The following is a 27,340-nucleotide window of genomic DNA, read 5'->3' on the forward strand; positions in this document are numbered from 1 at the left end:
AAGGTAAAAGCGGTCGGCCGACGGGGTGCAGAATTCCCCATTGAGGTTCAAGCATATGCCATTTTATTTTCGATAAGAATATGGCTCTTCGATAACTAACTTAATTGATGATGGAATGAAAGAGACTGAAATAAGAATTGAAAATGAAAATGAAAATTACACGACGCAGTGTGGATTTATCTGGCACAGTAATTTAAATTGCCGGCAGTCGTTCGGTCATTTATAACCGGCAAATTATCGTTCTCGCTGCTTAATTGCCGCACTTCATCAAGACGAGACGATAACAGGTCAGACGGAATGGGCATTGTTGAATTTCTTTCGCATAAACACACATGTGCGCGCACGCACGTGGACTTGTTTTAAGTATACAGTGCTTTATTGAACATCGTATCGGCGTACATGTGTGATAACAATCGCTCAAATTTAGGCGCTAATAATACTTTGTTGTTGCACGTACGAAAATATATGTCACAAGATTTTATTATACAATACGGCACACGTAGTGACAAATCAATATAAACATTTTGGCACTTATTGTCGTAATGTTGGTTAGCCTAATGGCCCTGTTGTATAGACATCTTTAAAACTCCATTAAGAAACAATATATGCCTGTAGAAAATACGATATGTGTTTGGCATACTGTTTAAGTAGTTGCGCGCATGGATACTACCTATCGGGTTTGCATTCGAAAATTAAAAATGCTAGAGAAATGGCAGTTTAGGAACATAAAATTGTAGACATCCTACAAACATTCACGAAACAACATAGAACAGCAATGTTATTCACAGTATCCAGGACACGTTTCTATTTCCCGGAGACCACAACAGCACCTTTAAAACGATAACAATCTCTATACATGTTCGGGGAAGTCCCGCCACCCCCCCTTTAGATTATAAAACAATATCTCCAGAATCAGATCCTGATTAAATACTATGCCTGAACTAAGTACATAATTAAGTTCGTATACCTACGGCCATTTGTGGAATGTGTAAACTATCGTGTGATATACAAAAAAAATTCGATCAAAAAGTTAATCGATCAATAGTTGTACTGGACAATTGTACTATATCTTGGTGCTGGTTACTTCGTCCCCGTTATTAACGGTGAACGTGTACTTCGCTGTGTCAGTCTCTATCTCGCAATCGTCGTTATTCAGAATCGTTTGTCTGCGACGAATGCGGTTCCCTATCATAGGAAAGTACAGATATGGATCCTTTTGTTGAGGCTTCTGCTCTTTCCACAGCACCTTAAATAGATAGCTAAACGCCAGGCCTAGGACAAACGTGGTCACGAATCCAAGAGGAGCGTACCACATGTATGAAATCCTGTACAGGTAGAAATAGGACGAGTCGCCTGTTGGCCTGAAATTAGAGAACAGTGACAACTTAGGCGAACTCCTTGGTGAACTTGGAATTCTAGGGTAAAATGAGCGGATCTACGTACCCAGTCAATGGGGCAGGTTGACTCACGGTGCATATAGTTGAGTTAGTATCACAGCATTCAATAGATACTGGTAATGTTGGCGCGCTCGGCCTGGGTTGACCGAAAGCAATCCAGAATAGGAAAACTAACGAACCCATAGTAGCGATCACAGATCCACCCTCTGTTGCTGTTTCGGTTAGCATTCCCAGTGTAAAGATTCCCAAAAGTGGACCTCCCACTATGCCAAATATAGTTAAGCTGACCTACGAATGAAATTTAAATAATATTCAGTAATCTTCTAGTATCGAGCACGACGTAAACGTTTAATTACTGTAACAATCACCTGTAATACGCCACCCAATAATTGAGCTAAAAATGCCAAAGCAATGGAAATAATTCCAAACAGGAGAGCAAGCAATTTAGCTATAGTCGTCGCAGCTGTAAGTGAAAATTCGCTGCCACGACATTTTTTGTACGCAGGTTTTAAATAATCCTCTAACGTTACTGCAGCTAAGGAATTCAATGCCGCCGAGATTGTGCTGAGACCAGCACTAAAAATACCTAAGCAAAAGTCCGACACAAAGCTGATTAATATTCAAGTGTCGCTATGCACACGAAAATATAGAAAGTAAATACGATTGTATAAATTTGTTTTTTAATTAACATTGTTTTACCTGCTATAAAAAGACCTGGCAGACCAGGCTTATCAGACATAGTTTCCATAACGTAATACGGCATCAGCATATCAGTGGACGTTATCTTTTTCTGTTTAAGTGGGTCACAATCATGATATTTACTGTATATTGCCAAGCCCGAGAAACACGTAGTCATTGAAAGTATAGTCAAAATCGGCCACGCTATCCAAAGTGCCTTCTGCGCTGCTTTCATATCCCTAAAAGTATTCATCACAGCATACTCTCCAGCATTTTCTTCTCCGTTTATTCGCAACAGTACCTACTTCACTGTCAACAAACGTTGCACTTGTACTTGATTCACCCCGTATAGTGATAGGAACGTTCCCAAACCACCAATGATCAGAGACCACCATGTGTGTCTAACTGTTGGGTCTGCAGAAATACTGTAAAAATATTTGTTTAGCTTTCTGGCAAGGATAGAGGCTATTAAACGAAACGTTCTCACCTGTCAAATTCAATTCTATGACCAGCTTCGGCTATACGCCATATTTCATCTAGTCCCCCGACTTCATTCGCTGCGGTACCGATAATAATAAAAACAGCAACGAACATGAGTATGCCTTGGAACACGTCCGTTATTAAAACTGCTTTGATGCCTCCTATGCTCGAGTAGAAAGCACAAACTAGTCCAATAATAATGATACTGCCAGTCTTAGAGATTCCCGTGGTCGCTTCTAACGCCAAAGCAGGTGCATACAGCACAACACCCGAATATAAAAGCAATTGGATCCAGTATACAAAACTAGCCATCATCCTAGCTTTTACTCCGAAGCGTTTCTCTAAATACTAGAACAGAAATAGATCTTTTAAATAAAATGTTCTATAATAATTTCTTAATAATACACTTGTTGCTATGTACTTCGTAAACGCTTGTTGCTTGAAGCCTGTAGAATACTGGTAAAAATCCGTAACACACAATGGGTGTTCCAATGAGGTAGGCAATATTAATTACTACAAACTGTGTCCCATATGTATAGTTCTCTGCGGAGACACCTAATAAAGTAATGGCAGACATAAATGACACCACGAGTGCTACTGCAACAGGTATAATACTCATGGATCTGCTAGCTATGAAGTACTCCTGTAAAAACAACACCAGCATTAAAATTGAATGATTAACATTAGTCTACATAAGTATAGAAACAATTACCTCCATAGTCTTTTGTTGACCACCACTGAACCGGTAGTAAATACCTATCCCTATGCTTATAATCAGCGTGGCTGCCACTACTAGATAGTCCTGCCATTGTAAATCAGTTGTTCCAACCATCCCTAAAATCAATTGCACAAAATTACTGTTACAGCCTTTTCATAAATATAATATTGAAAGGAGTAAAACATATCTTTGAATAAGAATACAATCAACTAAACTACATCAGAATCAGAAGATCTCTCTTATCTTTCTATACTTTTATAGCATGCCTTAAGTAATAATTACCTCTTCCATTACTAACAAATAAACTTTACAACTTTATCACTGACACATTGGACTTTTCTACTCTATGCGCGCCAATCACTCTTTAATTGTCTCAAATAATACGTCCCACTTAACAAATAATAACTATAATCGCCTCTACCATCGTCTACGCAAAAAAATTAATTAACTCCTTTGCTGATAAACTATATCGTCGATCGCGATAAACCTTGTTAAATCCGCGACAGATTACTACGAATCCTTTTTTAATCACAAGAAGAAACTGTTCGATATAACACTGTGCTGCAAGCTTCAATAATATCGCGCAAATTTTTCCGTGCATTGCAACACTCGTTAATCACGCGATATACATAACTCATGCAACGTTCACCGAGATGATTCTGATGCCGTTTTTCATCACAGAAATAATTACTGTCTACGAACAGACTCACGGAAACTGGAAACCTTGCTTCACTACGATCGTGCTTATACAATTCGTTCGACGCTATCAATAAATTATGACATGATGTATGGCTACGTATGTCTACGATTCTAGCGGATTCGCCTATGCTCCGCGAGAGCTAAGCACATGGACTTACCGGAGTAAAGTGTTGTACGCTGTTCACTGATAAGACTAATCGAAACGACTCATTGCGATGACCTGTGTCGACAGAATAGGCTCCTGCGTTTGAGATTTTCCGTCAAATTGCCGACGACGTCTCTATGTAGGGAAACTTGGCAGCGATTTACGGTCGTGCCTTTTTAGTGTTAGTGTGGGCACAACCACGTGCGCGCTAGTATTAGAAGTGTTCATGCACGACATTGAAGGCCACCGTATCGCCCCTCCATTGTTCCCAATCTTTGACATGAAATGACAATTAACTTGCAAAGCAAAAGGTTACCGACCAAAGTTCAACGTTTTCATCGCAGTCAATCGAATGTTTTTTAAAAGTACGTCTGCTGGAAGGTTTTACCAACTGTTCATAAAATGAGAAGAACATGGTGTGTTTCAACCCTTATCAAAATAGCGTAGGGTGGAGCTACGAGGGGTTTCAACAAACTTTTATGTGAGGAACTCGACTTCTGGTGTATAACAGTTAATAGACCATTGTTAATTATTATTTGAAGTTCGAAATATCATAGCGAGTTAAATTTCGTGGGAATTATTGTTCCTGTTATTTTTATGGTATAGTAATTTGCGACATTCTGTGTTTAAGCATTGTGTTATGTTAATTTTTAGACAAATTGGGTTATATTAATTTATATAAACTAAAAGATGGAATTTGATCAAGGATTGCTGGAAGTTGATTTAAAATGGCCGCCGTCGGAGTACGTATAAATAACGGTCGTATTTGAAACAAGAAATTCAAAATGTCGGCATTCGATGTATCGATCGACTTGAAATGGCGACGTACAGTGAGAAATGTACCGATGAATGTTCCTTTGATTATAGCGAGGATAAACAAAAAGGAGTGTGCTTGATTAAAACAGAGTAAGTACAATTTATCGCATTCTCGAGGATTGCTTCTTTCATTTGGATAATTATGTATCGAAACAGCCAAATATGTTCTATTTCTCACGACCGCGTGGCTATTATTAAATTACTAGTAACTTGTTACTAATTGTATTGTTATGTTGCAGATATATTCTTGAAGATCACGTTAGACTTTCGAAAGAGGAGAGCTTATCAGAAAACGAAAACCGGAAACGGAGGGTGAATAATGCCGAGGAAGATGTGGTCACAGTCAATGAGCTACCAAGTAAAAAGTTTAAGAATGACAAAAAGGAGAAGCTCAGAGGTCAGAACAAAGCCAGGCCTGCTCCGTTTAAGGCGCAGCGTCAGGTCAACTTATGTCCTCGGATAGCAGATCAAACTGTGGACGAACCAGAGAAGAAATGTGATAAGAAACACTGCACATTTTTGCATGATAGAAACGAATATTTAAAAATAAAGCCAGATGATATTGAGGCAGAATGTTATCTGTTTAATCTCACTGGTAGGTGTCCAAGAGGTGCTGCCTGTAGAGTGGGCTCTAAACATTTGACTGAGGAAGGCTTGAACATTGTGGATAAAGAAAAAGAGAAAAATTACAATAACAGACCTCCCTCCACTAAGAATCATTTGACAAAAGATCTTCAAACAATACTGAGGAAGCACAAGTACAACTTTTCCAAAGCTGAGGAAGTTGTCAAAGCGAATGGACCGTCTAGGAAGAAGGTGGACACAGAAAAAGAGACAGAACAAACCATGGGTATAGACAAAACAAATGAAGCTGGCAAAGAGGCTGAAATAGGTGCAGAGAAGAAACTGGGACCAGTAGGAGACTATGATTTAATAAAATGTAGAGAGTTAGAAAAGAAGAAGATAGATTGGAAGAATAAAATACTGTTGAGTCCATTGACCACGGTGGGCAATTTGCCTTTCAGAAGAATCTGCAAAGAATATGGAGCTGACATCACCTGCGGGGAAATGGCGTTAGCTCCAAAAATTTTGCAGGGAGCGCACGAGGAGTGGGCACTCGTGAAGAGGCACGAATCGGAGGATATATTCGGCGTACAGCTCTGTGGCAACAATCCCGGCGTACTGACAAGATGCGCGCAATTATTAAACAAAGAAATTGATGTTGACTTCATTGACTTAAATCTGGGATGTCCCATAGACTTGATCTATAGACAAGGCGGCGGGAGTGGGATGCTCAATCGATTGAATGTATTAGAAACAGTCATAAAATCCGTCAGCCAAGTATTGACTATTCCCTTAACTGTAAAAACTAGAACTGGTGTCTACATCGACAAACCAATCGCCCACAATCTGGTACCAAAATTCCGTGAATGGGGCGCATCCATGATCACTGTGAGTAAGTTACTTACATCCTCGAGTTCACTGCGCGCCATATAATAAAATAACCACTTTGATTCAGAAATGCTTGTTAACAGGTTCATGGAAGGTCCCGCGAGCAAAGGTATACGAAGCTGGCTGACTGGGAGTACATAGATAAATGCGCGAAGGCAGCACATCCTGTAACCGTATTCGGAAATGGCGACATTTTGTCTTACGACGATTATCAGAGGATTCAGAACACCTACACGAATGTACAGGGTATTACCATTGGTCGTGGTGCACTGATAAAACCATGGATATTCACCGAGATAAAGGAGAAGAAATTAATAGATATTTCCAGTTCAGAGAGATTTGATATCCTTAAGAAGTATTCCAACTATGGCCTTGAACACTGGGGTTCGGACACGCGTGGTGTGGAAACGACAAGGAGGTTCATGTTGGAATGGATATCCTTTCTGCACAGGTAACTACAGCACGTCTTAAACTTCTGAACTATCCGAAGTACATTGATTTCTGTTAGGTATATCCCTGTCGGCATCCTGGAGAGGCCACCGCAAAGGATAAACGAAAGGCCTCCGTTCTACCGAGGTCGCGACGATATGGAGACATTGATGGCCAGCTCGAACTGTGCCGATTGGATCAAATTATCGTAAGTTTACTTTTATTTCCTCTTACAATATACTATTCTCCCTGTGCTATATTTTTTCAGGGAAATGTTACTAGGAAAAGTGCCTGAGGGATTCCACTTTCTGCCGAAGCACAAGGCAAACTCGTGGAACATGAACAGAGGATAATAATGTACAGAGACTTGGTCATGAGAGAAATTTTATATGATGATATTTTTCAATAAACCACCGTAGATAAGTCTTTCATTGTTTCTTGTTCTCGCTTGGTGCCGTGTCCTAATGGCTGTCGGGGATTTAATAGTGAACAACAATGTCTCCGAGGGCTGACACTGGCCACATACAGTCGCAACCACTGGCGATCTCCTTAGAATAAGGCTCCCAACATTCGCTTTCCCATCGTCGCCTCACTAAGAACAAGGTCTTGCTCCTTTGCACGCAGTGAAAGCCCGGATTTACGCATTCCTAGAAAAGTAAACCGGTTGTCAATATGACAGGGAAGACAAGAAGACGTGTCCTCCGTAATTTGATCTACCTGCTTCGATCTGACAGCGGATTGATCATTGCCACCGAAAGGGTAATTCTTACAATAGACTTCATAGTATTGCGGCGGCTGATACTCGTATTCTGAGTCGTCCAGCTGCACTCTTTTAGTAATTATCTCGCAAAGGTCACGGTACTCCTGCGAAGCAAAGGTAGAACATAAGAGTCTGGTTCGGGAGAAGCATTTTATTTCGACTGGTCGAGTACAGGACTAACGGGTAGCAAGTTCTTTTTGCCTCTGTCCAATGGCTGCTGGCCGACCTGCCTCCGCACCTGGTCCTCGGCATGCTTTTCTTCCGGCAGGGAAGACGCGTCGAAGAGAGCCGAAAGTGGATGACTAGGATGGTAGAGATACTGAGAGCCCATCCTAGGCGATCTCTTCGATACCATAACGGTGCTGTTGCAGCGCTTACAAACCTGGTTCCCAGCTTCGGCCAGCATCGCCAAACCGGCAAACTGCAATTGAAAAACCGCGGGTAGCGTCGATAGTAACAGCTTTATAAGTTGGTAGCGTGCGGCGCGAATAGTTTATAAGATTGGTACGCAAGACGCGGCTAATTTAAAGTTAGGGAGGGTATAGACAACGAACTTTGTTGGCTTTCATATCTAGCGTAAGCTATAGGAAGCTGTATCTAAAATCAGTTAAAATCAGTTATAATTTACAAGTAGACGATGGAAAAAGTAGATTTTTCACTTTATAGTAGGTAGCTAATTAGAAGGTAGAAAAGAAAGTAGATAAACAATAGCAGATGTAATCGACGAAATAATGTTTTGGCGTTGGTGCAATTGTAACCATGATTGAAAACAATTGTTAACGAGTATGTAGCCCCTCTAGAGAACACTTGAGCTGTTCTCCAGAAGTTTGTAGAGGTAATTATCCTTGATCCTCGTGAATTCTGGAATCAAACGACGACTCCAAGCTATAGAGTAGATCGGTTGGAGCATCTGCCCGAACAGAACGTTGTCGGACAATGATTTTGTGTTCCAAGCAAAGGGGTATTGAAGAATCAGCGGGTTCAAGCGTAGCCATCAATAATCGACGATCGTTCTACCGTTTTGTCAGTTACATTATTAAACGACCGATTCACTCCACTTCCATTCCCACTTAGCAGAACCCTCCGCTCACGATTTATGCTTTATCAAGTTTGATAGGTCTCCAACGCTGACTGAGACCTCCGTCAAAGCTTGAATTTTAACAGATGACGCAACGCCAGAAAATCGGATTACAGAGCCCCGATGTCAACTAGAACGCCTCCGTCGTTTCAATCGAACTAGGTGCAACCGTGTACAAGGTATACAACGAAATATTATTATGGAGATCCTAAAATACGGCCGACTGTTCTAACACATAATTTCTGTTTAAATTTTTACCGGACGGTTGAAAACTCCTCGAACTGCGGACGCCGTGCCTATTTGGACCCAGAATTACAGACACTCCATCTGAATCCAAATTATGTGGCAGTCGTTCGTAATTATTAGACCACGGATTTTATGCATTTGTAGAAAAATTGAATACTTGCGATTTGAGATGACGCAAAATATTAAAAGAGTTTCGAAATGTCGATGAATTATTATTGATAAGTTGTTGTCAACTATTAATATTGGATCGGATGAAAGAATTAACTCTGAATTTAAAAATACATAAATAAAAATGAATCGAGAAGATTCTAGTCGTAGCTAGAAATATGGCATGCTGAAAAATATCCGGCGTCCAAAGGTTAATGAATGAAGGCGCAGGAAATGCGTGCGCTACTTCGAAACGAAGAGAAGACATCGTTTCGATTCGATCGAAGCCGTTCCGCAATTGCTTGCCGCGAACTTCGAGTCAGCCGTAATTAGGCCCGCGTTTGTGAATGGCCACGGTGACGTCGTAGAATCACGACGTCGGCGACGGTGGGAGCGTTTTGATGAATCTTTGAAGACAACGTTAATCCCGTGAAAAACAGTATGAACCGGTCAGCAAGGTCGATCGTGATTGCGCTGACGTGCTCGCCGCGTCGTACGATATAAATTACTCTTCCCCGTGGCGATCGCTATGTTTCACGGTACCTCCAGGCCGGCCATAGCGCGCGACGCATAGCGCAACGCAAAGAAATCGACCAAAAAATAAATAAGACGAACGGCCGTCGTTTTGACGGAAGGTAAATAAAATCAAAGTCGCGAATTCCGTGTCGCACGGTACTCGGAACCACGTTCTTATCGGCTTTACTACGAAATCGTGATCGATTTCACACGGCCGTCCCGATTCCGATCTTTCAATCTTTGTACCATCGTCTCGAGGGCGTATTATGTCATTACTCTTATCGGTCGCCGTCACCAATTCCCCGACGATCACCTGGGATGCGATCTCCCTGAGCGATTCTAAGTTCTAAACTCAAGATCGAGAGATACGGTTCCTCTCGGTCCAAGGAAAAAGGGAGACGACCACCCCTCGACTCTCTACCCGGCTTCTCCCGACTCTTCTCGACAGGTGTCGGAACAATGCGCCGCGAAATTAAAAGGCTCATTAACACGTGCAAATGGGGCTGGGAAGACGCGGGGAGAAGAGGTGTCGGTGTCGGCTGCGAGGGGGGAGCGAAGTGGCCCGGTGGTCATCGTGTAGTGCTATCACACGTATAGTTCGCGCAGTGTGCACGATGTCGGTGTGCGGTTAGGTAGTTATCCAATTGACAGTGCCCCCGTCTGACATAGTTCAGTCGACGTCGAGCTCAGGATGATCCGAGCGCGTCTCCGGCAACAGTGACGACGGTCTTCGTGTCGACATTCTCGATCCAAAATCGAATCCTCCAGGCTCGTTCCCACTGTCGACGGTTTCGGGGGCGCAGGGTCGCGAATAAACGGTCTGGGTCGTGATGACGGTCACGGGCACCGTCCAGGTCAAACGGGGTCGCGTTTCGGGACCGGGTCGCTGGTTCCAGCGTGAACGAAGTCAAGGTTGACCGTTGTCAGTGAACTGGTTCATTTTGTCGGCTGACCACGCCAGAGACTACAACGACCTGCCGAAGGGATTCTTCGAGGGTCAAGAGGTTCGGAGACGCCCCCCAGTTAAGGGAGATGCGAGAGGGGACATCGGTGTAATATGGCAGCCGATCTGTACGCGAATGGAGCCCTGAAGTCAACGTCCGCCAGGTAAGATAGCTCGATAACGCGACCGATAAGAGATCCACCGGTTGAAAGGTGAGCAGACTACGGCAGGATATCGTCACTGGGCTAGTCCACAGCTCTCTTTATTTTTTCAAGACTTGCCTAATTGATTGGTCGAGCTACGATTTTGTAACATCGCTAATTCGAGTTAACAACGGGTTTCACGGTTTTTCTATTTTGAGATCGTTGACGTTATACAGACTCTTTTATTGGAAATGATCGGAGAAGGTTATTAGTCCGAGATATATTATAACAAAAGGGTTGAAATGTCTAATTAAATTCAGTCTTGTCGTTTTTAGCCACTTCAGCCACTAGCCGTTAGGTTTAGTGTTAAGGGACTGGAACGTATCGCGCGACGGTTCTCAACTTGGCTTGACTTTCTTTTGGTTCTCGTCTCTCCGCGGGGATTTTCGGAATTTTATTCGACCAAGTAGTTCCCAGCGGTGTCTAGAGTCGGGAAAATAACGTCGCCTCGGCATTCAGGCGAAAGTTGAGAACCCCTGACCAAAAACCATGCAACCGAGTTGCATTTTGTATCGTCGGACGGTCCTCGAATTTCGGCGAGAGTCGCGGATGAACGTGATTTCCCCGGGGGCTCTTTTTGCGGTAATATTTATGACAATGAAACGGTTTAATAGCCGTTACGGCTGTCCGAGTTAATAACCAATTGACCCTCGCCCGGACTCGAGCAAAGGTTCCATTGATGAAGAGCGCCATTGGCAAAAAAAACTCCGGGTCGGTCGAAATCTATTTGTTTCTCGTCTCTTTTTTCTATCGACCGACCCGAAGCAGAAATCGCGCCGGCCGATCATTTTTGCTTGAGTTACGGCGACTCGGATTCGTTCCCGAAGAAAGCTATGTCAATATATAGCCGGATCGGCACAGAATCGAACGGATTTGTTTGTTTGCTTGGCGAAACGTGTAACCTATATCACTTGACTCTGCCCCAATGCAAAGTCGTTTCAATTATCTGGCATCAGCCATGACTTATTGAAGCGCTTCGCGGCACTGTCTTCACGATAACAGGTACTTCGTTCGGTATCAAGTCGTTCAAGGTGAAATTTCTGTGCGATCAGACCGTCCGCGACGTCAGCTGGTGGCCACACGTACGTATTTATTGTACTACGGAATGTAATTTATTGGCACTCGATTATCCGAGCCGACAACTGTTACTACGCGTGTCCTGCCCGCCGTTCCGCGTCCGCGTACGACAAAAGTACAGTCGAGAGAAATTCACACAGGCGAGCGATTCTATCGCACCGCGTTCGCAGGGAAGTTCTGGAAATTTTTCTACGATTTTTACTCTTCCCCGGGCCATTAATTACGGTCGCTGTGCGACACGAGGCTGATCGTCATTGATTTAAAAAGAAAATCGACTGGAACAGGTTCCCAGGACAGTGCTACTGTCGGCGGTAATTAACGTTGGCCATCGTTATCGGCTTTGAACGCGCACCATTCGCTGTCGGGCGCGTTGAAATTCAATTTCGTTAACAATGAATTATAGTTGAACGATACACAGTTCGCAATGGAATACGGCAATTCCTCGATCAACCGAACTGAATTCTTCTCTTGAGCCTAAATTTTCGATTATTCCTAGTAATAACAACGAAACTATGGAAAGACCTATCATTTTATCTATTAACAATTAATCGAAAATACAAAGAATTTTAGCATCGATCTTTAATTCCGATAATCGTAGTCGCGACGGATTATCTAATAAATTCGATCGAGTCGAAAAATTTTGGTAGAACGTCTGGAAGAGGACGCAAGGTCGTCTCGCACAGCTGATGGCAGATGACGCCATATTACGTCATCTGCAAGGAGGCTGAGAGACGTCAGGAGACAGCGGGCCAAATTGGCAATTTCGATTTTACGGGACACGGACGAACGACGAGTTAATTTTTGAATTAGACGTACTCGAGGTGAGGAATTGTGCAACTGGTACTCGAACAATGGCGGAAGCCAGACGATCGTGAGGCACGCGACGCGATGTAATAAAAAAAATGCGTTGCAACAATGTTCTGATCGGTGTTGAAATTACGTTTTGAATTTTATTGAATTCCGGCAAATATTCATGGACGCGCGTTTCGAGGACGTTCTGCAGGCAATATTGCGGAGCATTTTAATTAAGCCCGAGATCTGCTTTGTTGGCAAAGCGTCGCTCGTGTATTCGATAATGCAGATTGGAAACTGTTTGACATTTATGGCTGCTGGATCGATGGAAATGCAGTTTTATTTCTGTATCGACGTTTATTAATTCCTGTGTACATACTTGGCACCGTGCATCCACAGTTCCGAATTATCCGCATCGCCCGAAGCGTTTTCTCTGCTTGACGTGAAATCATTATCGATGATAGAATGCTAACAGTACGCTGTTATTATGCCACTGCTAATAGTTTTCTATTCCGAATTCAAAGTTGATAATTTAAGTCCTTTTATCTACGTTTAATTAGTGATTCAATAGATCGAGGTGTCATCGAGATACTTCTATAGCTTCATCGTTATTACTTGAAATAATAAAAGACTGAGAAAAATCCAGTTCGGTTAATCGAGGTTCTATCGTATTATTCTATTATTAATAATATTTTATTATTACATGTTCTGTTCTGCCGGAAGTATTAAAAATCAGGATTTCCGATTTTCGAATTTCCTGGAATATTGTATTATACAAGATCGCAAAATTACACGCTATATGACGCGATATCATTTTGTTTATGATTTTCCACTGCGAGCAATAATTCTGTCGCGAAATTGTTCATACGATAATAGAGCAGTGAACGACCTATTTGGGTTAAAAGTTTAATTTGCTGGCCAGAACAGAGAGACTTTAATTGAAGTTTGCGACACGCGTGGCACGCCACCTACGCTCATCTCATCTGATCCTCTCGAATTTTGTTTCTCCAATGATGGAATCGTGGTGCAACCGACAGAAAACAATCGCGAGTTACACGTTACTCTAACGGCAATTATATTACAACCTATAGAAACTAATTTAGATAATACACTTAATCTAATCTCGATGGTAATGTTGGTTGAAGGCGACCGCCATTTTAAAATACTCCTGAGTCCTCCATTTTGGCGGACAGCAGGTGACAGAAACAATTTTAAGTTGTACATTTATTTAGCAGCAATTGTTACGACTCATGGAAAAAGAGTTAAATGAAATATCTTGTCTAATTTCGATGGCAATATTAGTTCAAGATTGCCATCCGCTGAAAACAATTCTGAAGCTTCCATTTTGGTATGCAACAAGTGACAGACATAATTTTAACTTATAGATTTCTTTAGCAACAATTGTTACGATCCATGGACAGAGAGTTAAATGAAAGATTTAATCTAATCTCGATGTTAATATTGATATTCAAGATGTCCGCCATTCAAAAAGATTTCCGAAGCTTCCATTTTGGAATGAAGCTGAGTCAAAGCCCGACAGAGTCCTACGATTGCAAATGCAGCGCAAGTTACGTCTTGATTGGGGCATTGGACAGATTCCTGGAAGAAATCTGCATCGATTGCATGAAAGATGAAGTCAGGACCGATGGCGAATCGTTTGAGATGCACCGCGATGGAAGAACTTTTCGCGATTCCGCGAACGTGTAACAGCTTCCTTGAATATCGTGCTCGAGTGTCTACACGAACGTGGAATGCACACGAGTTCCATGTGTTTAAGTAGACAATTAGATCATGCTGGCGAGACATTTCCAAGAGGATGGATTTAAACCTGTTAGCGAATCGCGAATGACGTACACGAAAGCCCAATTGCCATTCACGAGGACGATCAGATGTTTCGCCGTGAAAGTTGACATTCCAATCATCGCGGTGCTTTCGGAGAAACAAATTTTTGCGAGACAACTAGTCCGGTGTTACACAACATCGTTGGGCGGACGAGACTTTGTGTTAGCCGTTGTTCCTGTGGCAACAAACGCGGCCGCGTCGCAGAAATATTTCTGCGGATACAAAACTGTCTTAGCATCGAAGAGGGCCAGTGGCTGAAAACATTCAACGGTCCATTTGCTGTCAGATTATTTTTAGATAGCCAGATAGGGTCTACCCCTTGATGCCGGCTAAAAATAGCCGGTAAGGCCAATCCAGCTCCAATTATTCCATTTAGGTATTTAGGTGACAATCGACTGACCGCCAATTTAGAAATATTCCACATGCTGACATCCTAGGGACCTCAACCAGCCAGCGACGCGGACCAATGCAAATAAAATATCTTGGCCGTTGTTTTTTCTCGAACGCGTTTCGCTAATTTATCCGCAAAAATATATTCCACACGCAATTACGATTTATAGAAATACATTTTCCAATTAACCGGGTTCGTTATAATCTTTAAAACTGAATAGAATATTTTCTAATAAATATTTAGTATTCAAATTATGCAATTAAAAATTGTAATTTTCGCAGTTGAAAAACTATTTCGTGGAAGTTTCGATTTGATAATTGGAGATTCAGAGGGGAGGTGTTAATCGAGAAGCGAAGGGCCTACATTTTCATAAATATTTATCAGCGGAGGGCTGTTTTTGAGCGCGTGGTATGCGACAGATTAACCCGTTTGGAGGTCAGCCTGCTAGAAATTCAGTTCATTTTCCGTCGGGCCGATACGCAATTTGCCGGGGCCTCGGTATTGTCGCGGTTAATTAACAATCGAGTAACGAATCGTAATTACCGCGCACCCATTTTGAACGGAGTCGAACGCGAAGTTGGCCGCCCCGACGGTATGCAACCGGACTGACGCGGCCGTTTCTCTGTGCGCAGAATTGCGGGCGGCATGAGGCAGCGCAAGACCGGGACGCTAGGCGCCGCGGCGCCTATATCTACGGAAGAGGAGCGGCTCAAGTTCCAAGACAACAGGTTCTTGACGACTTTGGTGCTCGGCAGAAATAGGTGAGTGCTGTTATTGTTCTGTCGTTCGAATGCGACGCGACTTTTTTTTCAGCCTCGGAAGATCAAGGTCACGAATGCAAAGAACCGTCGACGCGAGAACTGCAGGTGTTCGCGCGCCGGCTCCTCTAGAGAAACTCGAAGGAATGCAACACTTGAATCAATATGCACCGTTGTCGTGTTATTGTTGCGGAATTTACGGACGGCGCGGAATATTTCCCCGGCTGGCTTCCGCCATGGCCGACGGAAATAATATTTGCGCTGGGCCCGCTAATCGCGATAATCGTTCGCGGGATCGTTAAAGCCGTATGCGACGGAATTAGACAGGGGAACACTAAATTTAAGCGCAATTTACGTGTGGCAAATTAACGCGCACGTTTATCGTCCTCTTAAACGAGTTATTACCGTCCGCCGCGGCCGACCACGAAGACGTACTAATAATTGAACGGTAAACAATAGGAGTTTTCTTAATGACGTGGTAGTACGTTCGTGATAATTGAGCGGCTTAAAGGCTGCCGCCGAGCCGCTCTGTCCCACCTTAACCTCTCCAAGGAGCCCCACGGAAGCCGGGGGTCAACAAACTGTTCACATCCCGCTACTTTCCAAAGAGAACTGTCCATATCACCAGCCGATTTGCCACAAGCGCTTCCTAAAAACCAATACCTTCAAAAGTATCATCCAAATGCCAGCTTCTTCAAAGTATTTACCAAAAATCAGTTTCAAAAAGTATTTCTCCAGGAACTTATTTTACAAAAGTATTTACTAAGTTTCAACTTTTCCAAAGTTAAATCCTCGAAAGTATCATCCAGATGCCAACTTCTTCAAGGTATTTTCTAAGAGACAATTCCTCAAAAGTATTTTCTACTTCTTCGAGATATTTTGGGAAAAAAGCAACTTCTCGAAACAATTATCTAAAAGTCGACTGTTTGAATAATTTATGCGCTTTGTTAGTTTTTCCATGATTCATTACAAGAACGAAAGTCTCACCAACACAACGTAGAGTAATTTCTGCATGGTTCCGCTTCCGGTTCCGGTATCTCAGTCGACAGTCCGCGTTTCCGTTCAGGAACAGTTTTCCAGCGACTGTCGGTTCAGCAGTGGTCACGCGATTTTATACGAGGCTGTAGCAAGACCGTAATGGTATCATTCCAACCCCGAAAATCCTCGAGCAAACAGCAGGACTTGATAACGCAACAATCGCGTCTATTTTGATCACTGTGGTCATTTAATTGAATTCTCTAATCGCGGCCGATCGAGTGGCTAAACCGCGGTGCTTCCCGGTTTCGCCGTCTCTCTCCCCCAGTTACCTCCGCCATGTTTCATTCTACGGGATCCTCTGCCCTTAACCGTAGAACGACTCCCTTCCATTCTTCATCATAACCTGACATCGCGAAGCCGACGATGGACTCGAAATAAAATTTCTACGCATTCGATGAAGATTTTCACGAAACAGTTAGACAATTATTTTTAAACTAATTGTAACATACAAAATATTATTTCGTCACGACTGCTCGAAATATCACATTTGAATAGTTATACTTGTTTATGGAAAAAAATAGAATATTAAGTGTCAATAATTAAAATATTATTTACTATTTACAAATTATAACATGAGTTAGAGGAAAGCAATGGAAACAACGATGTTTTAATATTTATGTACACGTTCGCAGGCAGTTTTAAAATATTGTAGGATCACCGGTATCCCCAAGGGGTTGTTCCAGGATTAATAATAATTTATGAAAGGTATGCAACCGCCCCCTTCGATAACAACAATAGTAGGAAAGAAAGGGATTACATCTTGACGAAATAGATAGCGCAGAAGCGTTTCAATTTATCTTTTGTGCCGCGACGTCCTAATTGGCGTGCCCCTCCACGCGGTGACCCGCTCATTTCTTCAGCTTTCTCGCTCTTTCTCCGTTGGTCGTTGTGTCCCCTCCCACCGAATAAGCGAGTCTCCTCTCGATATATGCGACAGCGACAACGTTCGGTAGACCTATCTTCAATTGCTAATCGTGGCGAGCGTGTGCTGTTGACGAAGTTTATGGTGGGATTCCGCTTTGACGGACGGGCCAGGATTAGCCTCCTAATATCGCGGTCACATATCGCGCGAATGTGCTCTGGTCTCTCTCTTTCCCTCTCCCTTTCTCTCGTCGAAAAGAAGAAAAATTGTTATAGCCGAACGCACGCGCCACACTGCAGTGCTTAACGCCGGATAAATCCTAATCCCCGGCTACTGGACGCACACACTGGATACCGTTGGTAAACCGACCGTGAGTAAACCCACAGTGAGTGTAAATCCGCCACGAGTAAACCCGCCGTGATTTTTCGCGAACCCTTTCACGGACTCGTTCGTTAACCCTGGAACGACCCCTCTCCCATTTTTCGGCGCAAGTGATATCGCGAGGTTGATTGAATATTTATCTTAAGTGCTGACACCTAACAGTGTCTTATACATATATTGTTTTCCACTTCTCCGCGTACATTCTTAAAATATATGTGTAATTCTCGCTTCTTAAATCTAAACGATTTATAAGTTTTGATATACCGATGTATGAAGATTCCAGTGTAATATTATTACATTTAGATTCTTATTTCTATTAGACTTTCCCTTCGGTATGATCTTATAATATCTCATAATTATTTCTATATCACAAATATATCATCTGTAAAACACTGCTACGATACTAACTGTAAAATTTTTTTTTAACTTACTTATTATTTTTACTTATATACTTAGAAGTCGCGAAGTTGAGAGCGAAATAAAATCTTGCCGGTTAATATATTATTTATCATTGTCAGAATATAAAACACGAAGTACGAGTTAGGAGGACAAGGAAATCCTCAATGTTTTAGCATTTATTTGCACGGTTGCGGACAATTACAAAATATCGTTGCCGGTAATACGCCGCGTGGTCGTTCCGAGGTTAATATCGCCGGCAACGTGATTTCAAACGGAACTCCGTCGTTCGTAATCCGCTAGGGGACGGTCTTTTTGAGAAAACAGTAGTCGAAGGGTCAGGGAGAATGCCAAGCAATTAGCGCGATCGCGCTCCGGCCGCCGAAGTCATTACGCGCGGCCGTTCCTTTCTCGAAGAAAGACCAACTGGCTTTAATGAATCGGATTGGGGCTCGCGTGGGTTGCGTCGACGCTTTGTCCACGCATTTATTTTGACAAGATTACATGTAATGGAGACTTAATAAACACATCGCCGTGTGGCCTCCTTAATGCAATCTGTCCCTATCGCGCGTGCCATTTGCTGAGGCGAACCAACGCGATCTTCGGGAGACACAAGCTTTCCTATTCGCGGCCATCGTAAACAGTCCTCCGAACGATGGGGATACGATACGTTCGCGCTTAGGAAGATATACATATGGTACGCTATGGTTAACCGTGAACACCGGAATCGGTACATGGAAGTAGAAGTTAGTATGCGGGCACGATCCGGGGGAGACGTTTCTGAAAGACAACTTTGGGAGGACTGTTTTACGGAGACTATTTTAACGACGTCGATGCGGTGGGTTCGCTGCCACGTGCGTCACAATCATTTTAAATCGTGCGCGGAGGTTCTGAAATGATTAGGGTGGCTTATAATAAGTCGTCCCGTTTTTCGCGTAGACGGCAATAGGGGAAAACGCGGAGATTTATTGGCCCATTATATAATATAATATAGTTAATTATATTATATAATAATATAGGTAATATATAATATAATAATAAAATATGATATGATAATAATATAATTTATTATATTATATATTATTATATATTAATATTTAGTTGTACACTTAGCACGCTATTCAGGCAATTTATAGCCTCATTTTGGCAATATTTTTATCGTGAAGGCAATTACGCCAAGCTAACGCAATTATACCAAACTCAAATTGTACAATAGAATACGGTATATTTGATATAATAAATGCGATAAATGCACATGAATGACGTTGGCAGCGAACGTGTTAATCCCCGACGTCTCGAGTGCAAGGACACTACAGCGGTGTTAAGACTCTGCACCCTCCAGTGCGGATGTACTACGGTAGTGTCCACTTCTCGACAGCTTAATCCGTCAAGGACAATGTTCAAAGACACAGATTGTGTAAAGACACTCTGGCTGCAATAATTTTTTAAACAACTTAGGGACGGGAGATACGATTATTCAAGCCTCTTTTCTATAATTGTCGATAATCGGCGGCTATAAAACGAGGAAAAATGTGAGAGACATTACATAACAAACATCCTAAGAATCTATCGCGGCGCAAAGAAAACTAAAAAGCGACCTCCACGTCCTCGATGAGTGAACTGTTGCGGATCCAGAAGCCCGGACCCCGGGTGACGGGGCACCCCGTGGCTTTCACACCTCGACTCGTCGAGTGCGAGGCATCGGTAGTACCCAAATCAAACTAAATAGTGCCCCTGAATTGTTGGGGCAGCACAGTGGCGTCCACACCCCGCACCCTCGAGCGTGAGAGCACTACGGCGCGTACCCCTCCATTGAAAGGACACGGGGTGGCGCCCCTCTCTTCCACGGCACCGAAAGTACCGGAGCCACCGTGTAACGGCGTCCAGCCCCGTGATCTCTTGAAAATCTAAACGGAAACATTGAAATGTTCGCAGGAAGATTTCACCGGACGTGTTGCCGTCCTGTTCCCCCGGGATCTTCCGGCAGCGGTCGTTCCGTGCGTCGACGCCGCCGCGGAGGAGCACAGATTCGGCGTCGACCACGACCGCAGCCGTCGTTCCGACGACCACCAGCAGCGCCGGCGGCACAGTGCTAACGACGTTGAACAACCACGAGCGCGCAGGCGCCAACACGAACGGTCCACGTGAGCCGAAAACGCCGAATAATAGTGGCCGCTCGAAGAGCGGCGTGTTACTGCTAGCGCGGGGCGCCCGGGGTGCCAGCAAGCACGCGCGCCTTGGCACGGCACTGGCGAACAAAATGGCGTCCTCGAGCTCCACCACGGTCGTGCAGGGCTGGCCGAATACCAAGGACGACTACGAGCTCAAAGAGGTTATTGGTGAGTAACGACGACGATCCGTTTCCTCGGTACCCACCGCGAACGGGTACCTTCGCGTTGTTCGGCCCTGACGACGGGTACTCTCGTCGATCCGACCCAAGATCAACCGGGTAACCCGACGACGAACTGCCCCCCTGACGTTACGCGCCCAAGAGAACCTCGTCCGTCGGACGTTACATAAAAAGAGCAGCTCGAGGATGGAGGACCGTCGGGTCGCCGCGATGACGGATAGCGGGACACACGCCGTGCCTAACTGCGTTTAGGACACCGTCTCGCTCGCGCTACAGAGCTACGGTGTCTACCGTCTCCCTCGCACAACCCGTCGCACGTATACCGGTGCGCGACACGTTCTAACCTAGTTAACCTGATGCAGGACCGTCACGAAGTACCCGCCGATACCAATGTCCCCGGAGCTACGCGGTTCTCTAACTCGGGACTGATAACAGACACGCGCCTCCTGCGGTCACAATAACAATCGCTCTCTCCTCGGCCGGGTCCCAGGGCGCTGGTCTTCTCAGAGTCCAAGCCACGGACCTAGCGGGGAGATCGTGTCGCAGTCGAAGTCTTACAAGTTATGGGAGGCTTTTCGTTCGGTTGATTAATTAAGCTTGGTGGAGGAATGTTTTCGCGAATGGCAGTCGAAATTAGCCGCAGAAGTCCCTTTAGGTGCTGGAAGCTTCAGGAACTCTTGTTGGCTTTGTTTCGGTTGGATATCTTTATCCTAAATTAAGATTGGAAATAAATTGTAAATGAAAAGATTGTAGATATAAAGCATGAGAGAATTGTTCTTGTAGAGAGCGCTTAGGAAGGGTATAAGTCGTGGGAGGGAATTTGTGAATTTTCTGAAAGAAAAGTGGGGGAATCTAGGCTGATTTTAGGATTTTTAAATTCGCTCGAAAACCTCCTGGTGTTTATATGTCGGAATCGGGATGTATGACCGATTGGTGTCATTTTGAAAAATCGTCGGAGATAGTCCAATGAAACGCGTCGCTATGATTTATTGTGCGCGTCATGCAGCAACGACGTCGCGTGGACAGTGACTTATAATGACGTCACGGTGCACATGACGATTTGATCGCAGTATCCAAATTTTTACGAGCCTCCAAGATTTTTCTTGATTTTTCGTTCGAACGTATATAACTTCGTATTTATTATCGTTGAATTTCAGGAGTGGGAGCAACTGCAGTGGTGCATGCAGCATTTTGCATTCCTCGGCAGGAGAAATGTGCAATCAAAAGAATAAACTTGGAAAAATGGAACACGAGCATGGACGAGCTGCTGGTTAGTACGGCTATGTTTAATTTTCGTCGAGGAACGACCGGTTTGCAAAAAAAAGAGGAAAAGTATTCGTCGGCTGATAACGCATCGATGTGCGATTATCAAAATTATCAGTCGCAGAATACCGAGAATTAAACCTTCCGAGTTGTCGCGATAACGCTCCGGCGTTGTTCGATAAGATAACGCTGCAATAGTTTGTATAATTAGAATAATATTCGTATCTATCCTCGTGAAAAATCGATTTAAATATACAAGAACATTGTCGAAGTATGATACAAAATAGGAACGTCAAGTAAGAATGTTTAAAATGTTTCTACGCGATCCCAAGGATCGAACCGAGTCCGTCGAAGCCGCGGTCAACGACCTAATTGCCGGGATCGTTTTAAGGATTGCATTTCGAATGGACTTAATAGTCGTGCAAAGACCGGTCGAAACGATTGAAATTCAAAAACTGATCCATTGTTTTATTTTTTAATAGAAAGAGATTCAGGCGATGTCGTCCTGCAACCACGAGAACGTGGTCACGTATTACACATCGTTCGTGGTGAAAGAGGAACTATGGTTGGTGCTCAGGTTGCTAGAGGGTGGATCCCTTTTGGACATAATCAAGCACAAAACGAGAACGACAAACTGCAAGAACGGGGTATTCGACGAAGCAACGATAGCCACGGTGTTGCGAGAAGTGCTCAAGGGTTTAGAATACTTTCACAGTAACGGGCAGATACACAGGTACCGTTGCAGTTGAATTTCTCATTTCCACGATTTCGTCTGATCTTTTTCTAATTGTCGTTCGTACATTAAAAAGAGTACCAGATATTTTATTGGGAAATGAATTCAATTCTTTTCTATACATAGACAAATTTTAATGACAGAATAATATTAGGGACATAAAAGCCGGTAATATCCTACTAGGAGAAGATGGCACAGTACAGATAGCTGATTTTGGGGTCAGTGCTTGGCTTGCGACAGGTCGTGATCTGAGTAGACAGAAAGTCAGACATACGTTTGTAGGGACACCGTGCTGGATGGCACCAGAGGTCATGGAGCAGGTGAGAGAGGAAAGTAACATTACAATTTCTTAGCTTGCGTTTTTGTGTCTATATTGGTCTTGCGTTTGTTAGGCTCTAAAGAGACTCGTTAGAACGTATAGAGGCTTTGTCGATATTTCTTTTGCTGCTGTTTCATTCACTCTTGTTTCACGTTACTCTTAGAGCCTTTAACGATTGTAACGAACATACGTTCGGTAGTGTGACCAGTTTGAAACGTCCCGTTCAAGCATGTAACTCGTAACGACACGTAGTTATTATACACGTTTTATTTATGCGATACGTTTGCCGTGTAGGCGCAGACTTTCTATGACAGTCGAACAGCTTAGGTGACGCATGCTCGAGTGAGACGCACGTTCTAATCTGAGTATTGCCGTTCCAGTCCCATAAATGCTTGGTAAAATCAATTATGATATGCACATAACTTTTTAGGACCATGGGTATGATTTTAAAGCAGACATCTGGTCACTCGGCATCACGGCCATCGAGATGGCCAGTGGCACAGCACCGTACCATAAGTATCCGCCGATGAAGGTGCTGATGTTGACGCTGCAGAACGATCCGCCGACGTTGGATACCGCGGCGGACGACAAGGATCAATACAAAGCCTACGGCAAAACATTCCGGAAGATGATCGTAGATTGCCTGCAAAAAGACCCGACCAAGAGACCGACGGCGACGGAGCTGCTCAAGCATCCCTTCTTCAAGAAGGCGAAGGACAAGAAGTATCTCCAGCAGACCTTGGTGGCGATAGGTCCTAGCCTGGAAACTCGGGTGCAGAAAGCATCCAAGAGGCAGCCTGGTACTTCCGGTCGGCTGCACAGAACAGTCACAGGGGAGTGGGTATGGTCTTCCGAAGAGGAAGAGAGCGGCGCGTCGAGCGGAGACGAAGGCAAGGAAGCTTTGCCGGTGAACACCATAGACAATCCAAGCAGCGAGGAGGAGCCAGACGAGGAGGATTACGGAGTCGTGAAGCTGGCGCCCAGTCAGCTAGTCATCCAACAAACTGAGCAGAACGTTCCCATAAACTTGGTGCTAAGATTACGGTACGTGCCGTTGGTAAGATTAGAATTCTCCGATTATACCCGATTCCCTACGTTCCAGACGACCCGAGACCTATTTCACTATGGAAGACAGGCCTGAGTACGCATTCCCTTCATCTCCTATCCATCCTCTAATCCTAGGTAACTTCAATAATGTTCGAAGAAACGCGTTGTTACTTTCAGAAACCAGAAACGGGAGCTCAACGATATTAGATTCGAATTCGCCGTTGGCGTAGACTCCGCCGAAGGGATCGCGGCGGAACTGGTCGGGGCAGGCTTGGTAGACGGCAAGGACATCGTCGTCATAGCAGCTAATCTGCAGAAACTGATAGATAGCGCCGGTCAGTTGCGGACGGTTACATTTTCGCTGGTCAGTCTCGCCTCTGAAGTCTTTCGATTCGATTTCAACCTTTCGCACTTCGCGCTGATTCTTGGAAGTGCTTAGGATTGTTTCGCAGCCCGTCGATTTACGGTGACCGTTGTTTTATAGAATTCTGGTTATGCAGCCAACGAGGTGCCCGACGACAAGGCGCTAATAGGATTTGCTCAGATCTCGATCACCGACTAGGCGACGCGCCCGGACGTGCGTTCCGAGGCTACCGTTCTTTTAACCGGCGTTCAGAGAATGGGAAGTATCAAAAGTTCTTCGGGTTCGTTTGAAGACCGGGAACAAAACGGGGGACAGCTCATTGGAGATTGAGGAATTCGCAAGCACACCCTCTGCGTCGCACCACTTTTCACAGCTTTTGCTACTTTCACTTCTTCCTACGAGTTGCAATGACAACATTCGGTGCAGGGTACACAGACAGGATGATAGCTTTGCAAAGTGGTACTCGGGACGTGGGCAGACCGTCTTTTCAGGAGGCGCACGAATTTATTGACAGCGAGGAAACGTTTGAGGACAGCCCTATTGCTACTGGGACATCTAAAGGGATAAAAAAAATAAACAGAAAGGCTACTATTTTTAATAGGAATGTGATTTCAAGTGACGATCGGAAACGTTGACTTTCGGGGGAGGGGGCAGAGGACTAGAGAATACTTTATACATACATAGGTTCTAGAAATTCTTATCGAACGGCTAGTGAAAAAGGTTTACGGAGCCCGTGGTTCCTTGCGCGAGGATCACGCGGGTCCTTTTATTTCTTGAGTTTGCAACAAGTGACCGTAGCAAAAGGGTTGAATGGAATTTTAATCCCTGAACTGATAAACGCAACCTATGGTTTTACGCATGGAACTTATGCTTTTATGCACACACGCGACAGAGGACACACATCTACATACATAGAGAACACAATGAGGGATAGTAATTGATGGGGAATGGACCAGTGTTCGAACTGTGCCGGTTCAACGTTTCCACTTGCTCTAATCATTAATGGCTGTAGTTCCATATATTCTGAACCTATATCACTCATACCGCATTGATAACTGTAAATATTAGTAATCGAGTCGTTTGTTAAGTTTATCATTGTTAAGATACACGCATAGACACGCAGAGAGAGACACACACACGTACCACACAGACACAAACGCAAGGCTAATTTCAAATAACTAAGTGAAGAATAATGGAAAAGACAAAAGAACTCTCCGGAAGGTGCTTAAAACATCCAACTTAATTATTTGAAATACCAGACATGCATTCTTTCTACGACTAAGGACATAGTTCGATATCAAGAGAAACTAAAAGGGAAGAAGAAACACTCAAGCTGAACAAACATGTTTAACGCATTGTGTACTAAAGCAGTCACCAGTTTCCTGTATTATATATATAGAAATTGTTAGCGTATTTTCCGTATGCTTTAATGCTACAGGATCCGTAGAACACGCAAAAGTACTAATGGAACGTGTTTTGTACTTAATTAAATAGTGTTAAAACGATAGCGGATTTACGAGAGAGACATTTTCCAGGCGTCTTTGGAAAATCGTAGATAAAACTGGGCGCAAATGCTTTTTCGGAAATCTGTCGACCCTTTACAGCTTTACTTTCGATCAGGATTAATGATTATCTATTTATCTATTATTCAGAGTCGAACGCGACGGTCTCGGTGTCGATCCTTTGCACTTGGTCCAATATACTTGTATTTAACAGAGGATCGAGATATAATTGTAACCTCGTGTCCGGTTGTTTGAGATATACTAAACACCGTCGTCTAATCAGCCTAGAAGCATCACAAGAGTGCAAGGGGCACAGGACTGTTGAATTAATGCGAATCAATTGCCTGATGCGGGACAGAAGGTAAATCCGGTGAAGGGTTGACAACCACAGTTAAATGTCAGGAACACATAATAACGATCATTGGCTATGGCTACAACTTAATGTCATTTGGAATTGCAAAATTCGGGGATCTATGTGCAGCGAGTAAATTATTGTAAATTAGTTTGCTGTCAGTGGATGTAATTATGATGTTTATCGACGTCCGATCCGCGGATTAACCGCATATAAATCGATTAAGGGAAAAAACATCATTTTTCGAGACGTATATCACAAAAAAAGCAAATCTGTTTTAATTTGAATATTTATTGCTTGAAAGGGGTTACGTGAATAAAGCCTACGATTAATCTGATTAACGAGGATTTTTTTTAATTCCGTGGAGATTCCTTCGTTTGAGTTCCTGAGAAATAAGAATAAAACAATAAATGTGATCGATTACTTTTGCAACTATAAATTATCTGTTCATATTTTTCGTAAATTTCGCGAACGAGAAAAATGTTCCAGAATATCCTTTAGAAACATTATGACAAGCAATGGGTTTCAAAGATTTTAGTGATCCTTATTATTTATTTTTTTGGGGATTACAAGAAGTTTGTATAATTATTTATTGTCATGAAATTCTAATAAAATTCTCGCGAGGAATTAGAAATGAATATTGCATGGCGCTAATTTAAGTCAAATTTTAGACTAATTATCTCACAGTGCCTTAGTTCTCCATAGGAAATGAAATTTTTAATACTTAGATAGCTCGCGGATTGTATTCGATTCAAGAATAAGAATTATGAACAATTAAACTAGAGGATTTACTTGTGTAGCAAATGAAACCTTGACCCCCCTCTTTCATTAGACTTTGAAACAGAATTATTTACATTTAAATATGATACAGATAATAAAGTGTACTGAAATAATAGTTGTTGTGCTTTTAGTACTTTACTCCTTTACACATTATTAAATGAAACAGGTTAGAAATTATTTTTCTAAGAAATTAAGTCTATAAGTCTTAATCCTATAAAATTCTTTGTATTGTTATTGCTTGATAATCTTAACAAAAATCACTTTTCTTTTGCAATCATTCGAATTTAATTTGTGAACACGATGGCTAAATTTCAAAATGCAATCAGTTACGTTTCGAAATGTTGTGATTTGTTTATAAAGACGACATCGATGCAACAGAGTCTCCT

General features: G+C 43.2%; 4 protein-coding genes across 10 annotated transcripts; 2 read left to right on the forward strand and 2 right to left on the reverse strand.

Annotated features, from left to right (window-relative positions):
• Positions 1–338: 338 nt before the first annotated feature.
• LOC144473902 (putative sodium-dependent multivitamin transporter) lies at positions 339–4,340 on the reverse strand. Of its 2 annotated transcripts, none has more exons than XM_078188291.1 (9): positions 4,131–4,340; positions 3,268–3,389; positions 2,977–3,198; positions 2,563–2,903; positions 2,381–2,500; positions 2,097–2,314; positions 1,766–1,983; positions 1,444–1,685; positions 339–1,361 (listed from the first exon to the last, which is right to left on the reverse strand). In XM_078188291.1, exons 2-9 carry the CDS (start codon positions 3,385–3,387, stop codon positions 1,064–1,066), a joined length of 1,779 nt encoding a protein of 592 aa, XP_078044417.1. In that variant the 5' UTR covers positions 3,388–3,389; positions 4,131–4,340; the 3' UTR covers positions 339–1,063. The 2 variants fall into 2 exon arrangements, with proteins under 2 accessions (XP_078044417.1, XP_078044418.1); XM_078188292.1 differs by lacking the exon at positions 4,131–4,340 and adding an exon at positions 3,556–4,060.
• Positions 4,271–7,240, forward strand: Dus3 (Dihydrouridine synthase 3). Of its 3 annotated transcripts, none has more exons than XM_078188290.1 (6): positions 4,271–4,717; positions 4,824–5,023; positions 5,173–6,385; positions 6,469–6,836; positions 6,894–7,022; positions 7,083–7,240. In XM_078188290.1, exons 2-6 carry the CDS (start codon positions 4,935–4,937, stop codon positions 7,165–7,167), a joined length of 1,884 nt encoding a protein of 627 aa, XP_078044416.1. In that variant the 5' UTR covers positions 4,271–4,717; positions 4,824–4,934; the 3' UTR covers positions 7,168–7,240. The 3 variants fall into 3 exon arrangements, with proteins under 3 accessions (XP_078044416.1, XP_078044415.1, XP_078044413.1); XM_078188289.1 differs by having other exon boundaries at positions 4,271–4,627; positions 4,772–5,023; XM_078188287.1 differs by having other exon boundaries at positions 4,271–4,598; positions 4,772–5,023.
• LOC144473903 (uncharacterized) lies at positions 7,199–16,642 on the reverse strand. Of its 3 annotated transcripts, none has more exons than XM_078188293.1 (4): positions 16,555–16,642; positions 7,756–7,995; positions 7,532–7,678; positions 7,199–7,461 (listed from the first exon to the last, which is right to left on the reverse strand). In XM_078188293.1, exons 1-4 carry the CDS (start codon positions 16,579–16,581, stop codon positions 7,294–7,296), a joined length of 582 nt encoding a protein of 193 aa, XP_078044419.1. In that variant the 5' UTR covers positions 16,582–16,642; the 3' UTR covers positions 7,199–7,293. The 3 variants fall into 3 exon arrangements, with proteins under 3 accessions (XP_078044419.1, XP_078044421.1, XP_078044420.1); XM_078188295.1 differs by lacking the exon at positions 16,555–16,642 and adding an exon at positions 8,607–8,711 and having other exon boundaries at positions 7,200–7,461; XM_078188294.1 differs by lacking the exon at positions 16,555–16,642 and adding an exon at positions 8,592–8,711 and having other exon boundaries at positions 7,203–7,461.
• LOC144473900 (serine/threonine-protein kinase OSR1) lies at positions 10,181–26,511 on the forward strand. Of its 2 annotated transcripts, none has more exons than XM_078188285.1 (9): positions 10,181–10,668; positions 15,442–15,570; positions 20,180–20,583; positions 21,752–21,864; positions 22,340–22,590; positions 22,745–22,917; positions 23,338–23,953; positions 24,134–24,320; positions 24,441–26,511. In XM_078188285.1, exons 1-9 carry the CDS (start codon positions 10,619–10,621, stop codon positions 24,516–24,518), a joined length of 2,001 nt encoding a protein of 666 aa, XP_078044411.1. In that variant the 5' UTR covers positions 10,181–10,618; the 3' UTR covers positions 24,519–26,511. The 2 variants fall into 2 exon arrangements, with proteins under 2 accessions (XP_078044411.1, XP_078044412.1); XM_078188286.1 differs by having other exon boundaries at positions 10,182–10,668; positions 22,745–22,910; positions 23,340–23,953.
• The last annotated feature ends 829 nt before the right edge of the window (positions 26,512–27,340 follow it).

Source organism: Augochlora pura, chromosome 7, assembly GCF_028453695.1.
Source record: "Augochlora pura isolate Apur16 chromosome 7, APUR_v2.2.1, whole genome shotgun sequence".
In the NCBI taxonomy this organism is placed as follows: domain Eukaryota; kingdom Metazoa; phylum Arthropoda; class Insecta; order Hymenoptera; family Halictidae; genus Augochlora; species Augochlora pura.

Excerpts from the sequence above, each read along its gene's own strand:
- LOC144473900 (XM_078188285.1), top strand. The coding sequence starts at position 10,619 with ATGGCAGCCGATCTGTACGCGAATGGAGCCCTGAAGTCAACGTCCGCC. Across the intron at positions 15,571-20,179 it reads TTGGTGCTCGGCAGAAATAG|GAAGATTTCACCGGACGTGT; the intron begins GTGAGTGCTGTT and ends AAATGTTCGCAG. Across the intron at positions 24,321-24,440 it reads GGACGGTTACATTTTCGCTG|AATTCTGGTTATGCAGCCAA; the intron begins GTCAGTCTCGCC and ends GTTGTTTTATAG.
- LOC144473903 (XM_078188293.1), bottom strand. The coding sequence starts at position 16,581 with ATGCAGAAATTACTCTACGTTGTGTTG. Across the intron at positions 7,679-7,755 it reads GCAAAAAGAACTTGCTACCC|GAGTACCGTGACCTTTGCGA; the intron begins GTTAGTCCTGTA and ends TTTGCTTCGCAG. Across the intron at positions 7,462-7,531 it reads CCGCTGTCAGATCGAAGCAG|GAATGCGTAAATCCGGGCTT; the intron begins GTAGATCAAATT and ends TTACTTTTCTAG.
- Dus3 (XM_078188290.1), top strand. The coding sequence starts at position 4,935 with ATGGCGACGTACAGTGAGAAATGTACCGATGAATGTTCCTTTGATTAT. Across the intron at positions 5,024-5,172 it reads GTGTGCTTGATTAAAACAGA|ATATATTCTTGAAGATCACG; the intron begins GTAAGTACAATT and ends GTTATGTTGCAG. Across the intron at positions 6,837-6,893 it reads TGGATATCCTTTCTGCACAG|GTATATCCCTGTCGGCATCC; the intron begins GTAACTACAGCA and ends GATTTCTGTTAG.
- LOC144473902 (XM_078188291.1), bottom strand. The coding sequence starts at position 3,387 with ATGGTTGGAACAACTGATTTACAATGGCAGGACTATCTAGTAGTGGCA. Across the intron at positions 2,904-2,976 it reads AAGCAACAAGCGTTTACGAA|TATTTAGAGAAACGCTTCGG; the intron begins GTACATAGCAAC and ends TTTCTGTTCTAG. Across the intron at positions 1,686-1,765 it reads TATTGGGTGGCGTATTACAG|GTCAGCTTAACTATATTTGG; the intron begins GTGATTGTTACA and ends TTTCATTCGTAG.